The 15,795-nt window shown below is 46.5% G+C and overlaps 2 protein-coding genes across 7 annotated transcripts in view; one reads left to right on the forward strand and one right to left on the reverse strand.

Moving 5' to 3' along the window:
- The window catches only part of SMIM11 (small integral membrane protein 11), a 36,849-nt gene that overhangs the window by 12,611 nt on the left and 8,443 nt on the right, over positions 1-15,795 (forward strand). For 3 of the 6 annotated variants that reach the window (XM_063659677.1, XM_054468878.2, XM_054468877.2), the window contains exon 4: positions 755-6,838. The exons of 1 other annotated variant lie outside the window; for it this stretch is intronic. The gene's annotated coding sequence lies outside the window, so the exon portion shown is untranslated. Of the gene's footprint in view, positions 1-754; positions 6,839-8,483; positions 8,953-11,461; positions 11,898-15,795 lie in introns of those variants that run through there. 2 more of the 6 variants (XR_010125252.1, XM_063659678.1) reach the window with 2 other exon arrangements.
- C22H21orf140 (chromosome 22 C21orf140 homolog) lies at positions 9,162-10,443 on the reverse strand. Its single transcript, XM_054468875.2, has one exon. It carries the CDS (start codon positions 10,126-10,128, stop codon positions 9,373-9,375), a length of 756 nt encoding a protein of 251 aa, XP_054324850.1. The 5' UTR covers positions 10,129-10,443; the 3' UTR covers positions 9,162-9,372.

The following is a 15,795-nucleotide window of genomic DNA, read 5'->3' on the forward strand; positions in this document are numbered from 1 at the left end:
CGGCAGCTGCCCACTCACTGGTCCCCAGTGAACTGTAGGCTTTTGCTAGATAGAAGAAGTTACTTTCTTTCTTTCTTTCTTTCTTTCTTTTTAAGGTGTTTGATTGACTGAAATTTAGGAGTAGGCATTACGATGGGGAGGAGAGAAATTAAAAAGGGTGAGGGAAGGCAGTTTAAATTAAAATGTTGCTGATTGAATTTATATTCCTGACAATCCCCATTTTGTGTGCTAAACTGATCAAAGGAAGAAAATATGAGATGGAAGATCATAAAGGCTTTGGTCCTCCCACAGACATCAGCAGAGACCTGCAGTTAAGTCAGGGCTGGATGGCTTAGAAGCAACTCAGGGAGTTGGTCTTCCTGTCTAGGCTGGCAGCTTCTTAAAGACTAGAGACTTTCTTCAAACAAAAAGAGTTTTCAGGCTGGGCGCGGTGGCTCACGCTTGTAATCCCAGCACTTTGGGAGGCCGAGGCAGGTGGATCACTTGAGGTCAGGAGTTCGAGACCAGCCTGGCCAACATGGCGAAACCCCATCTCTACTAAAAATACAAAAATTAGCTGGGTGTGGTGGCACATGCCAGTAATCCCAGTTATGCTAAAAATACATTCATTAATAACTAGACTTGAGTGATAGACTTGAGTGGTGTCCGCTTGTTAAGTTTAAATGGCTGAGCATACGTCTTTATGCTGAGCAGTAAACATCAGGTATACTCTTATCAAACATTTCCTACTCATCCCTTTGGTTTTCCCTTCTAGATTCTGCCATGTAAATGTCAGCTTGAGTGGACTCCAGCTGAGAAGAAAGAGAAGAAAGACTTAATTATTGAATAATTTGTTAGAGGATAAACTCCCAACCTAGACCTTTAACTTAAAATAGTGTGAATTTGTATATGTTTTTAAAAGAACCAGTACTGGCCGGGTATGCTGGCTCTTACCTGAAATCCCAGCACTTTGGGAGGCCAAGGCGAGTGGATCACCTGAGATTGGGAGTTTGAGACCAGCCTGGCCAACATGGTAAAATCCTGTCTCTACTAAAAATATAAAAATTAGCCAGGTGTAGTGGCGCACGTCTGTAATCCCAGCTACTCGGGAGGCTGAGGCAGGAGAATTGCTTGAATCCGGGAGGTGGAGGTTGCAATGAGCCTAGATTGTGCCACTGCACTCCAGCCTGGGCAACAGAACGACTGCATCTCAAAAAAAAAAAAAGTAAAATTAAAATTAAAAAAAAGAATAACCAGTATTTTGTTTACTAAAATAAAATGCCTTTGTAAAAAAAGGAGTTGTGGCCTTTGGAATAAGTCAAATTGTATATCTCTTTCTCTTTCTCTTACACAGCACCCTCCACCCCATGTTGTAAAGGGGGGGTTTTGTAAACCTACACCTCCCCCACCATCTCAAGCTGGGGGGTCCCAGGTGAGAGGCTTCCATAGAGGACAAGGTGGTGCAGAAACATCTGCTGTGGGAGTGGGGTCCCCAGCACTGGGTGCTTCGGCCAGCTACCCCCGACCCCAGGCCCCCTCATAGGCTGCCCTCCCGTACCCTCCTTTCTTGTCTTTTCCTCCTACAGCTGCTACACCCCTGTGAGAGTGTTTTGGAGTGTTTTCATTGTTAGGGTGGAGGGAGGCTGTGTGCGTCCAGGAAAGGTGACTCCTGTGTTAACCATGAGGGTCCTCGCAGGGAGGAATCGTGGGAGCCCTAGGGTGTGTTTTGTCCTCTCCTCACCTGTTTGCTCCTTGGGATTTGCTGATGAGAAATGAAGGGTAGGGCACCCTAGGAGCCACTGGAACCAAGGGCAGGGAGGATGGGAAGATGTTTTACTCAGCACCTAACACACGTAGATCCCTGTGACAAGAGCTCATGCTCTCCCACTTCTCGCAAGACTGTGCGATGGGGAGTGAGGTAGCAGCAGCCGGCACTGGAAGCAGGGCGGCGTGTTTGGTCTGGTTGCTGACGGCTGCATGGGAAACTTGCAGGAGTATATGTTAGTAAACGTCTCCCCGTCCTGGTCCAGTTTGTGTCGAACATTGCGTTTTCCATGTGGGGAGTCAGGGGAGTTCCATCTTAAATTGCACTGTGCTTGCTGGATGCTCTTCAGCACAATTTAGGAAGCAGGAAAGAATTCACAAAGTTCTGAGGACAGACAGACCCTGGCCCTACAAGCTGCAGTGCTCACCATAGTCAAAGTGGACTTTCATGTAAGCCCAGACCTCATTCTCTCTGAAGGAGGCCACTCCAGCCTTTGCCAGGAGCCCTGGTGACTTTATTCTGCCTAATCCTGCTGCGGCCTGGGGTCCTGTTAGAACATGAATGGAAAACTACAGCAGAGGTGGGATGCCCTTGGATTTCTGCTATCCCCACACTTCCTTGACATGCTCAGATGGGGCCTAGAACTGACCCTGGGCAGTGGCCTACCATCCTCCCTTTGTCAGGGCCTCCCTGCACCCTGGCAGATTACCCCACCCTGGCGCATGTTCCTGCCCCAGGGGCCTGGCCTCTGCTACCCACCCTGCAGGTGTAGGGCATCACCTGCTCCTGCCTTGCCTGGCATCAGACCTACTACCTTGGCACCACTTCCTCCCTCATACCCACCCACCTGTGTGCCTCATAAGTCCAAGGCGGGGGATCTGCTGACCAGTAGACACTCATGTGCTAAACACAAGTGCTTTTCTAGGCTTTGGGATTTAAAGCTACACTTTGGAATTTGTGGAAGATCTGGCCATCTTGGAAAATTAGGTAGAAGAAGACATAACGACTGGACTAAACCACTGATCATCCCAACGGTGCCCATGTCTTTTCTGTTTTTTGTTTTTGTTTTTGTTTTTTTAGAGATGAGGACGTGCTGTGTCCCCCAGGTTGGAATGCAATGGTACAATCATAGCTCACTGCAGCCTTGAACTCCTGGGCTCAAGCGATCTTCCCACCTCAGCCTCCCGAGTAGCTGGGACTAGGCCCTGCTAATTTGTTTATTTTTAGTAGAGACAAGGGTCACACTGTACTGCCCAGGCTGGGTGTAGGTTTTTTCTGAAGAGCATTTGGGAGTTTTGGTTTTTGCTTGGTTACTTTTCCTATACACCCTTCTACCACTAGGGGGAGATGATTAATCACTAATTGAAGGGATTTTGTTCGTTTTTTATGTTTTGGGTTTTTTTGTTTGTTTCAATAAAGAAAGAGTTTAATTGCAGTAAGGCAGGCCACACAGGAGATGGAGTTCTTATTCAAATCGGTCTCTCTGAAGGCTCAGGGTTTTCAAGGCGGAGTTCTTGCTATCATTCCACTCCTTAGGTACATGAAGTTGGTAGATGTGTAGTTTGATGTTAGATTATTGGTTGGATGCATGCACCGCTGGTTGTAGAGACCGGTAAAGCCCACTAGCAGGACCCCACCTGGACCACAGCAATCCTGCAACCTGCTGGACCATGACCGAGAACAAACACAAGGGACCTGAAATGCGTTGCAAAGACCAGAAGCCGACATCCACATTCTCCACCCACGGAGAGCCCCAGAGTCCCTCATGCACAGCCTGCTTGATCTATTTTACACACATTCGCAACAGGTTTGGTTTTCAAGCTTACAACATATTAGAAACAGAAAGGAAGAAAGGCTGTCAGCAGCAGAAATACCTTTGAGCAAGAGGGACGGTCTTTGAGAAGCAGACTTGATAACTCACCGTGCGCTCTTCATGCACCAGACACTGCAGCAGCCACAGCGTCCCACATGGGATGCCACACGTGATGATGTTATGTTCATCGTGATGACCTCAGGCATGAAGAAGAGGTTCAGCCATTTCACACAGTCTGTTTAACACAGACGTACATGAGAATCTCAGAAACCAAATAATTCAAACAAAGAGTCTGGGATTCTTTCAAAAGGGTTGCCTCTCCCTCTGATCGGTGGGAGGGAGAGGGGCTGTGGGTGTTAGTGATGGGGAAGGCCAGAGAGGCTGGGATGTTCCATCAGCCAACCACTCAGAAGGAGAATAGTGCCACCAACATCAGGAGCTCTCTTCTAGTGGACATATCTAGAGATATGTGGCTCAGCCCTGCGTTGCTGCGTGTGGTCACCCGCTCTTAACTAAATACAGTACTCTAAATATGGCTGCTCCCAAAGAGACTGTGGGCTGTCCTCACCAGCCATCCTGTCCCACCCCCACCAGAAGAAACCTCTTCTTATTATTAATTCCCTAACCAATTGCAGATAGTGCAGATGGTCTTAAAGGAAATGCCAGAGAACAAAGTTTTCTCTGATCAAAGTATCTTAAGATGTGTCCATCCTCATTAGATGCCAGCGATAAAAAGGAACAAAAGTTTTTCTCAAAGAGTGAAAAGGAAATGAGATCAGTGATGGCAGGTCTAATTGTGGACATGTTTGCTTCGACCTTACCATGGACCACTCACTCAGTGGGTGCCAGACACAATGCAGTGGCTTGGCGCAGGTTATGTGATTTTTTTTGAGATGGAGTCTTGCTCTGTCACCTAGGCTGGAGTGCAGTGGCACGATCTCGGCTCACTGCAACCTCCGTCTCCCAGGTTCAAGCGATTCTTCCGCCTCAGCCTCCTGAGTAGCTGGGATTACAGGCATGTGCCACCATGCCAGGCTAATTTTTGTATTTTTAGTAGAGATGGGTTTTTGCCATGTTGGCCAGGCTGGTCTAGAACTCCGAACCTCAAGTGATCCGCCCACCTTGGCCTCCTAAAGTGTTGGGATTACAGGCGTGAGCCACTGCTCCTGGACAGGTTATGTGATTTTAAAGTCCCACTGTATTTTATTAAGGAGTTGATTGAACCTCAAGGAAGTAAAGCAACTTATCCAGAACATACAGCTACGAAGCTAGAAACTCAAGATTCCAACGAGGTCCATCCAATTCCAAAAGCCCAGTGAACTTTCTGTTACTTTCTATGGGAAGTTTTCAGGTTTAGCATAAAGCAACATTTCTTAATTATGAATACAATCTTATGTAACCAAATTGCACATTAAAGGGTAGTCCTTTTGATCCTTCTTTCCTCTTTTCTAATAATTTTTACAAGGCCTCAAAGGAATAGAACTCTAAATCTGTTTTATTAAATTGCTTTAGTTTTCAAACAAAAATAGCTCCTGTTGGTTTATCTTTAGCTGATAACCTAAAAACATTCCTTTTTTTATCACTGTAAAATAATTTGTCTTTAAAAGGTATTCTGTCTCCTCTTTAATTTTATGTTGAAATAAAATTTTTTGGTGTCCAGGGGAGTTGGCCATTTTAGTGGCTGGTGTCTCATCTGAGGTCAGAGGTGAGCCTTGCGACATAGAAATGATGGGGGTGAAAAAGGAAAAGCTCACCTTCAATAACTGAGCTAAGCATGGTGGTGAGGAGCATGGGCTTCAGAATCTCTTGACCCTAGTGCCTTGCCAGTGCCTCAGTTTCCTCATCTGCAAAACAACTGACAAGATTAAGAGAATTAAATTATAATAGCTATGCGTTAGTGGCAAGGCAGCATGAATAATGGCTCTGAGCGTGAATTCTGGGTTGAATCTCTCTGGGCCTCAGTTTTCCACATCTATCTTTTTTTTTTTGAGAGGGAGTCTTGCTCTGTCACCCAGGCTGGAGTGCAGTAGCACGATCTCGGCTCACTGCAACCTCCACCTCCAGGATTCCAGTGATTCTGCTGCCTCAGCCCCCTGAGTAGCTGAGATTACAAGTGCCCGCCATCACACCTGTCTAATTTTTGTATTTTAGTAGAGATGGGGTTTCACCATGTTGGTTGGGCTGGTCTCGAACCCCTTACCTCAAATGATCCACCCACCTCGGCCTCCCAAATTGCTGGGATTACAGGAGTGAGCCACTGTGCCCAGCACGTGTAGCTGTTGGTGCCTATTATTCCAGAACTCCAGAGGCATGGAATAAACGGGATGTAAGGCAAAACCCACTCATCTCCCAAAACTCAGGCCACCCACACGTGGGCCTGCACAATGACAGCACATTGAAGTGACCAAGGAAGTTTGAGTACCATGGTTTGCTCTCAAGGAACTTAAATCCTAAAACGTACATGAAATCCTGAGGGAAAAAGACCTCACAAATATACTACACAATAGGAGTTATTTCACCAGGTTAATTGCCAGTGAGAAATGCAATGTTTCTATTGGCAGAGCAAGACTTCCTTTAGCACCTGTGGCTGGCTGAATAGTGGCCACCAAAGATATCAAGGTCCTGTTCCCTGGAACCTATGAATGTTGCTTTAGATGGAAAAAGGTCTGCCTATGTGACCAAATTAAGGATTTTGAGATGTGAAGATGGTTTTAGATTACTCAGGTGGGCCCTAAATGCAATCTCAGGTGTTCTTGTAAGAGGGAGGCAGAGGGAGATTTGATACAGGATGAGAAAGTGGTGTGGCCACAAGCCCAGGAATGCCAGTGGCCACCAGAAGCTGGAAGAGGCAAGAAACAGGTCCTCCCTGGAGCCTCTGGAGAGAATGCTGCCCTGCCAACAGCTTGCCTTTGGCTGTCTTGTCTGTTCTGTCCTGTCCTATCCTGTTTCTTTTCTTTCTCTCTCTTTTTTTTGTTTTTTTGGAGATGGAGTCTTGCTCTGTTGCCCGGGCAGGAATGTGGTGGTGTGATCTCAGTTCACTACAACCTCTGCCTCCCAGGTTCAAGTGATTCTCCTTCCTCAGCCTCCCAAGAGCTGGAATTACAGGCGTCCACCACCACACCCAGCGAATTTTTGTATTTTTAGTAGAGATGGAGTTTCACCATGTTGGCCAGGCAGGTCTCCAACTCCTGACCTCAAGTGCTCCTCCGACCTCGGGCTCCCAAAGTGCTGGGATTACAGGCATGAGCCACTGAGCCACCGTGCCTGGCCTCTTTCCCTTCCCGTCCCCCTTCCCCTTCCCCTTTCCTTTCCCTCCCCTCCCCCCTCCCCGTCCCCTCCCCCCTCCCCCTCCCCCTCCCCGTCCCCTCCCTCTCCCCTGCCCCCTCCCTCTCCCCCTCCCCTGTCCCCTCCCCCCTCCCCGTCCCCTCCGTCTCCTCTGCCCCCTCCCCCTCCCCTCCCTTCCCTCCTTCCTTCCTCCCTCCCTTCCCTCCCTCCCTTCCTTCCTTCTCTCTTCCTTTCTCTCTCTCTCTCCCCTCCCTCTCCTCCTTCACCCCCCTCCTTTCTCCCTTCTCCCTCTCTCTTTCTTTTTGAGACAGGGTCTCACTCTATCACCCAGGCTGGTGTGCAGTGGTGTGATCAGAGCTCACTGTAGCCTCAAACTCCTAGGCTCAAGCGATCGTCCTGCCTCAGCCTCCTGAGTAGCTGCAACCACAGCCACTACATCTGGCTTAATTTCTGTTGTTTTAAGCCACCAATGTGGTAATTTGTTTCAACAGCCACAACAAACTAATACAGCACTGTTGACTGTCAAGTGAGGCCTGCAACAGTGGAAACTTTATAGTTCTGAGTGGTCAGCTGTTTGAGGTGTGGTTAATCTCCAGGAAAAATGTTACCAGGATTCCCTTTGTAACCATGACAAAATGCTGAGAAGCGGTGGACACTTAGTTGCTGAAAAGCGATGAACATTCGCTTTCATCTGATAAAGTCTTTCTGAATAATACAGGGAGGTTCAGGAGGGAAAGAAGGCAAGCAAACGATGGGATGCCTTCTGCACTTGGCTGTTAGGAAATTCTGGGTAGAAATTCTTTCTTTCTTTCTCTCTTTTCTTTTCTTTTTGAGACAGAGTCTGACTCTGTTATCCAGGTTGGAGTGCAGTGACGTGATCTCTGCTCAATGCAACCTCCGCCTCCCAGGGCTCAAGTGATTCTCCCACCTCAGCCTCCTGAGCAGCTGGGAACATAGGTGTGCACCACCATGCCCAGCGAATTTTGGTATTTTTTGTAGAGACGAGGTTTCGCCATGTTGCTGGCCTCGAACTTCTGAGCTCAAGCAATCCTTTCACCTTGGCCTCCCAAATTGCTGGAATTACAGGCATAAGCCACTGTGCCCAGTCCAGAAATGTTCATAAATTGTTTTTTTTTTCAAAGACCTTATTTTTTAGAGCCATTTTTTAGATTCATGCAGAATTGAGTGAATTGAGTGGGTGCCCCACCACCCACCACCGCTACCAACATCCCATATAAGTTTACAAATTTTTTTTTTTTCGTTTACAGGCAGGGTTTCACTTTGTCACCCAGGCTGGAGTGCAGTGGACAACCATAGCTCACTGTAGTCTCAAACTTCTTGCTCAAGTGATCCTCCTCCCTCAGCCTCCCAAGTAGCTAGGACTACAGATGTATGCCACTCAGCCCAGCTATTTTTAAATATTTTTGTAGAGATGAGGTCTTGCTATGTTGCCCAGGCTGGTCTTGAACTCGTGACCTCAAGCAGTCCTCCTGCCTCGGCCTCCGAAAGTGCTGGGATTACAAGTGTGAGCCATTGTGCCCAGCCATAAATTATTCTTTTTACACACCTCAGAATGATTACCTCTAAAATGACTGTCTGAATATACATAACCAACAGTGAATTTTATGATATGTTTAATAGGGTTCAAGACTTTTTCTATGAAAATGAAAAAGACAACCACAAATTCTTACAATGGACATCGGCAGCAGCCCCAAACCTAAATAGGGAGGTGTTGTCCCAGCTGCAAGTGGCTCAGCTACAGGGTCTCGAGATGAAACTCCACGGCACAGTCTAATGACCGCTGGAATTCCTGGAGTTGGCGGGGAGATTGGCTGGATAAGTGGTCTCTGCAGACCCCCATGCATGCCACCCTTTTGCCCACCATAGCCCACTTGAACCCACCACTGCCATAACTTTCCAGGTCCTAAATGGGACCACCTATTCCTCTTGGAGTGTCCGGATGGAGTTTCCCCTCCGCGGCTGCCTCTCACTCATCCTCCACCACTTTGCCGACGAGGAAGGAAGGACAATCGGGAGGAGGGAGTCTTGCTTGGCAACCATCTGGACAATATCTCGCCCATGGCAAGCTGGATCCCTGTGGATTACTTTGGTGGGTGGAAACTGGTTGGCACACTATTTAATTTGGGCTTTTTGGGGGATGACTGCACACTGGTTCTCTTTTTTTCTCGGACCTAAATTTTGACCACACAACCTTTCAGCCTGTTCACCCCTGCTTACTGCCATCCACCTTTGGGCTGGGTTAGACCTAAGCCTCCCCTTGACAAAGCCCTCAAAGTAGGCTTCACAAGATAAGAGTCAAGACCCCTAACTTACCAACAAATTTTAATGAAACTTCTAGTAAACTCAAAGTGCTTTGCCAACATCTTTAGGAGCAACTCAGTTCTCGCAGCACCCCTGTGAGGTTGCTGTTGAAGTATCTTTGGCTGCAGTGGTGTGGAATCCATCTCAACAGAGTTGACGGTAAAGACCAGACATGTAGCAGCCTCACTGCTTGTTGGAGGAATCGCCCTTAAGAAAATTTCCCAAGATAGTAGTTTTCCCATCTCCGTACTTTGCTAGTTAATGTTCTCCACTTGCTTGCGTTTATCCTTTCAATTCCTTTGTTAATTAAATTGCTGAAAAGTATACATTGGTAAGAATAGACACTGTCAATGGACTGCAAACAAAACTCATTTCTGTTATTGATGATAAACCATTTCAGAGAAGACCAGGCTGAGTCTAAAGGGTTCAGATAATTGCAAGGGGAAGGCAGAGAGAGTAGTTCATGGCCACAGGACTTGGCCACCTCTGGGCAACACGTAATGCTTGCTAAGCTAATGACTGTAGGGATATAGAACTGGCCCTCAGCCTCTCTGTCTTCCTTTGGCTTCTGCTCTTCCTGCTGCCTTCTCTCTTTGACCACGATGACACACTTTCCATAGGCCTTCCTCACCACATCACAGAACTCAGAGAAGAGGCTGTCTTCTTGTTTGATACACAGCTCATCTCTTAGGAACATCCGATATTTCCAAGGCACCCATCCTTGACTACCCGCAGCGTGCACAATACACCAAGTTGGGGTTTGTATGAAATATCCATCACTAATATCTTCCCCAGTTACGAGACTTTCTGGGATATTGGTTTCCCCAAAATATACGGTCTTAAATCCATCATATTGCAGTGTTCTCAGGGTTTTCAGATATTGGAGGCATTGCTTCCTCTTGATGCCATCAAATTGACTTCTGATAATGACATTTCTTAAAAGAGGGCTTGCAAAGCGAGGCATGGTGGCTTCTCAAGTGTTTTTAAAAGCTTGCACATCTGCATCTGGGGAGAGATGGCAAGTGGGGGATGATGACCTCATAAAGGGCTTTTTTACAGCGTTGCCAGTCCCACAGATACACTTCAGATTTCAGCCTCATGGACTAAATACTCAGAACAACTCCCTGCTGACCCGTAAAATATGGGAATTGCAGATGCTACCCATAAAAATGCTACTTTGACATCACTTCTGCAATAGGTCTGAGACAGAGGTTGGCAATCTTTTAATAGTAATGAGCCTACCCATTTGGCTTAAGATGGGGAGAAATGTTTACTTTCATTCATCCGTTTCAAAAATATGTACTGAGCACCTGCTATACACCAGGCATTGTGCCAGGCACCAGGGGTATAGTCATGACACACCCAGAGAGTCCTGGACTTACGTGTTGTGTGTCTGTGTATGCATAGAATTTGTCCCAGTTGCCTTCCCATTTGCACAACTAAGAGTGATTTTTCCAGGTGGCAGAAGGAAGGTATGGCAAATTGCAAAAGAAAGTCAGTCTGCACACCTAGCTTCCACTGGAGCTTGCAGGTCTTTTTTTTTTTTTTTTTTTTCTGAGAGGGAGTCTCTCTCTGTTGCCCAGGCTGGAGTGCAGTGGCACAATCTCGGTTCACCGCAACCTCCGCCTCCCAGGTTCAAGTGATTCTCCTGCCTCAGCCTCCTGAGTAGCTGGGACTACAGGCGCGTTCCACCACGCCCGGCTAATTATTTGTATTTTTAGTAGAGATGGGGTTTCACCGTATTAGCCAGGATGGTCTCGATCTCCTGACCTCATAATCCGTCCGCCTCGGCCTCCCAAAGTGCTGGGTTTATAGGTGTGAGCCACCGCGCCCACCAGGAGCTTGTAGTTATTGAGCTAATTCAATACCTCATCTTGAAAGCACTTTTAACTTTACATACTCAGGCAAAATGACAGTTTGCTTCAAACTCTAACAGTCTCCTCCTTTGTATTTTCCTTTGTATTTTCTTGCCTCTTTAATCAGAGCTAAAGATGTTTCATAAAATGGGCATGAAGGATTCCCTCAAATAAAGATGTGGACAAAATGATTGGTCAGGTCCTTTGCTCTACTGTTGAATGGAGGAGGATTTTTTTTTCCCCCACATAGGGTTTTTCTTGGAGCTCAAGTTTGGACAACCCCAGACAGTAAGATAATCTCATCAGGGTAAAGTTAATATGAAATATGTGGTCTCCAAACAGCCTCTCCCAGAGGCCAGGATCAGCAGGTTTGGGTGGATAATTGGCTTGTGGTCATTTTCTCGTAGGATTTTTCTTTTAGTAGTGGAAACTGTTTTTCAGATCAAATTTGGATGCCAACTATGTGGAACAGAAGTGTGGCTGCTTTGGTGGAAGTGGCAATGGTAGTCCTAGAGTCTCCCTGTCAGCCACACCCTTTGTCTCCCCCTACCCAAGGGACCCTGTGGCCTGGAACCGCGGTGTGAAATGCTATATAGTGCAATGAAGTCAATTCTAAGACAAGAGTTCTTGCCTTTCTCATCTAATTTTTAGTTATGGATATGAGACGCTTGTTCAGAAGTATAGAAAATATATGTAATATGTTATCTTTTAGATGTGTGTGTAAATATGCATATGTATGCAATGTGCTTATATTTTAATGCACAAACAACATGAATAAAGCAAACACTCTAGACTTCTCCAAATGTATCTTGTTTTACAGTTTTCACTTTGGAAAATGTCATTTTTACATTAAAAAATATTACTCAGCCATAAAAAAGAATGAAATCATGTCTCTTGCAGCAACATGGACAGAACTAGAGGCCATTATTCTAAGTGAAATAATTCAGAAACATGTTCTCACTTTTAAGTGGGAGCTAAATAATGTGTACACATGGGTACAGAATGTAAAATAATGGACTTTGAAAGGGAGGCTGAGGCGGGAGGACCATTTGAGGCCAGGAGTTTGAGACAAGCCTGGCCAACATGGTGAAACCCCTTCTCTACTAAAAATGCAAACAAATTAGCCAGACGTGGTGGCTGACACCTGTAATCTCAGCACTTTGGGAGGCCAAAGTGGGTGGATCACTTGAGATCAGGAGTTCAAGACCAGCCTGGCCAACATGGTAAAACCCCATCTTAACTAAAAATACAAAAAAATTAACTGGGCATAGTGGTGCATGCCTGTAATCCCAGCTACTTGGGAGGCTGAGGCACGAGAATCATGAGCCAAGATTGCACCACTGCACTCCAGCCTGGGCAACAGAACAAGACTCTGTCTTAAAAAAAAAAAAAAAAAAAAAAAGTAGGAGGGTAGGAGGAGGGTGAGGGATGAGAAATTATTTAATGAAATTATTTAATGAGTACGATGTACACTACTACACTACTACACTCAAAGCCCAGACATCACCACTGAGCAATCAATCCATTTGACAAAACTGCATACCTGCACTTGTACCCCTTAAATTTATACACCAACAAAAAACAAAGGCAAATCAAAAATAAAAATAAAACAAAATGATCTCTAAATAATACAAACAGTAACTGATGAACCTAGCTGCTTATCATGTCAGTTCCAAAATCACACAGAGATGAATTTCTTTCAAATGACCCTACAACACCATATTTTGATCATATATTCTCCAGTAGAGTACAAGCTAAGGACAAAGAAAAACACATGAAATCTTAAATGGTACTCAGTAGTTTTATTGTTAATAATGATGCTGGTATTGTTATTTTGAAACTCATGTCCATTTCTCAGCTGCCACTTGATATTAATTTTTTTTTTTTTTTTTTGAGGTGGAATTTCACTCTGTCACCCAGGCTGGAGTGCAGTGGTGTGTTCTCAGCTCACTGCAACCTCCACCTCCTGGGTTCAAGCAATTCTTCTGCTTTAGACTCCCAAGTAGCTGGGACTACAGGCACGTGCCATCATACCTGGCTAATTTTTGTATTTTTAGAAGAGACGGGGTTTTGCCATGTTGGCCAGGCTGGTCTCGAACTCCTGACTTCAGGTGATCCGCTTGCCTCAGCCTTCCAAAGTGCTGGGATTACAGGCGTGAGCCACCGCGCCTGGCCAGTGATTTTTAACCTTTATCAATCTGATAGACAAAAAGATCATTTCATTGTTTTAACTTCTTTAATTATGAGTAAATCTGGCAATATATTATGAAAACAATGACAAGAAGAACTTGATGTAAAATGCACGATTCAGACATCCTTGAAGATCATTTTAGAGGCAGCATGAAGTGGGGGTGGCGCTGGTGGTGGGGGCTGGGTGTGGAGAAAACCAGCCAAAGGAGGACTCATGGGATCCTGGAGATTTTAACTGGGGTTCACTTGGAGCCCATACTCAGGCTGGTTCTGACAGGAGCACCTGCCAGGCCTCAGCTTAGGGGCACAATCTGGGACACATGGACTGGGGGTGTGGTCCCAGAGCCTAAGAGGCACCAACAGAGAGGTCTCTGCAGAGACCCATCTGTGCCCCACACTCACCACCCCGGGACAGGCCAAGCCAGCGTCTGGCCAAGAACTGTTTCTGCATAAGGAGCCGGAAGTAGTTTGCCCCAGTAAGTGGGGGCCTGGACTCACGCAAACCATTGCACCATGGATGGCAGAGAAACTCAGAGAACCTTCCTGTGCTTGTTAACATAGTCTCTCACTTCCTCTGCAGCCTCTGCCAAGCCAAGCAGCCAGCTCCTAGGACTCCCCTCCCTTCACCTGAGGCTCCTTGTCCTCCCTTCCTCAGGAGTCTCCAGCCTCGCGGGGCTTCCCCTCCCCACTGCCACCTCCAGCAGAGGCTGCCAACGGCCTGGGAGAGAGAAGTGGGCTTCCTGGGGCCACCTCCCCAACTTTGGAGCATTCAAAAGGTGGTGGAGCGACCACCAGGGGGCAGTGTGGAGAGGTCTCCATAAGACTGATCAGGCCGACACCTTTGCAGGGACCTCCCAGGTTGGGAGCCCTCCACACACTTTTCCCATGGGAGCTTCTCCCTCCACCCCGAGTCACTACTATCTGCTTTCCTAGAAGGCACTTCTTTACTTCTAATTCTTCTCCACTACCCCGGTAACTGATATTCTCAAGTGGGACATTTTAATTTGTTTAATTCATTTAAATTGATTTCATATAATTGGGAGATCAAGATTGTTCAGCTGCAAGACAGAGTCTTAACTTGAACTCTCAGAACAGGGGTGGGTCCCTAAACTCAATGTGTGAGTGTTGCTGCCGGGCTGTTGGGCCATCTTCCACCTGCCACAGATCACATTATTCGTCAAAGAAGAGGGAATGTTTAGAAACTGGTAGTTCAAAAAAACAAACAAACAAAAAACAACAACAACAAAAAACCAAAACAACAAAAAACACCAAGTCACCAAAAACAAACAAACAAACAAACAAAAACCCAAAGCAGTTGCTTCTATAAATAGATGTGTGTATACATGTGGCTGGTATTAATCTTATCCACAAATTCAGTTTTGTGGGAAACATCATATTTATTTATTTAAATCAAGTCATATTGGACTTGGGCATGGTTGGAGGTTCTTACCCCACCCCACTTCCCAAGGCCAGTGCACAGGCAGGGCCTTGAGGTCACCCTTAGCTGATGCTTGGGTCTAGGTGCCCAGACCCAAACCCTTATGGTCCCATCATGTGGGCACTGGCATCTTTGCTGAGGCTAAGAATTTCAAAGCCAGGATCCAGCCCATTTAGGTAAACCCAAAGTCACTCTCCCAGGTGGCCCAATCATCTTCTTGAGAACAAGAGCCATGAGCCTCAGTTCCCTGCCTCAAGAGCCTCTGTTCAACCCTAGGCTTGTGGACAACTCTGCACCTTCTTCTCTCCCTTCAGTGTCACGGTTCCCTGTCCCATCCCTCTCTGGGACAAGTACCACAACCTCCCCACCATACACAGGGAAAGGGTCAGCCCTCAGGTTTTTGGCCTGGCATCTTGAATCTCCTCCCAGGCAACAAGCCACAGAGGGCCTGGCATTCTCCTGTGAAAAGCAGAGTGGAAAGGAAATACAGAGAACAAACCCACAGAGAACAAACCTGCAGAAAACAAACCCACAGACAACAAACCCACAGAAAACAAACACACAGAGAACAAACCCAGAGACAACAAACCCACAGAGAACAAGCCCAGAGACAACAAACCCGCAGAAAACAAACCCACAGAGAACAAACCCACAGACAACAAACCCAGAGACAATAAACCCACAGACAACAAACCCACAGAGAACAAACCCGCAGACAACAAACCCGCAGACAACAAACCCAGAGACAACAAACCCACAGAGAACAAACCAGAGACAACAAGCCCACAGACAACAAACCCACAGAGAACAAACCCACAGACAACAAACCCAGAGACAACAGACCCACAGACAACAAACCCACAGCCAACAAAGCCAGAGACAACAAACCCACAGAGAACAAACCCACAGAGAACAAACCCACAGAAAACAAACCCACAGACAACAAGCCCACAGACAACAAACCCGCAGAAAACAAACGCACAGAGAACAAACCCACAGACAACAAACCCACAGAGAACAAACCCGCAGACAACAAACCCGCAGAAAACAAACCCACAGAGAACAAACCCAGAGACAACAAACTCAGAGACAACAAACCAACAGACAACAAACCCACATAGACCAAACCCACAGACAACAAACCCAC

The sequence above is a fragment of the Pongo pygmaeus genome, chromosome 22 (genome assembly GCF_028885625.2).
Source record: "Pongo pygmaeus isolate AG05252 chromosome 22, NHGRI_mPonPyg2-v2.0_pri, whole genome shotgun sequence".
NCBI lineage: Eukaryota > Metazoa > Chordata > Mammalia > Primates > Hominidae > Pongo > Pongo pygmaeus.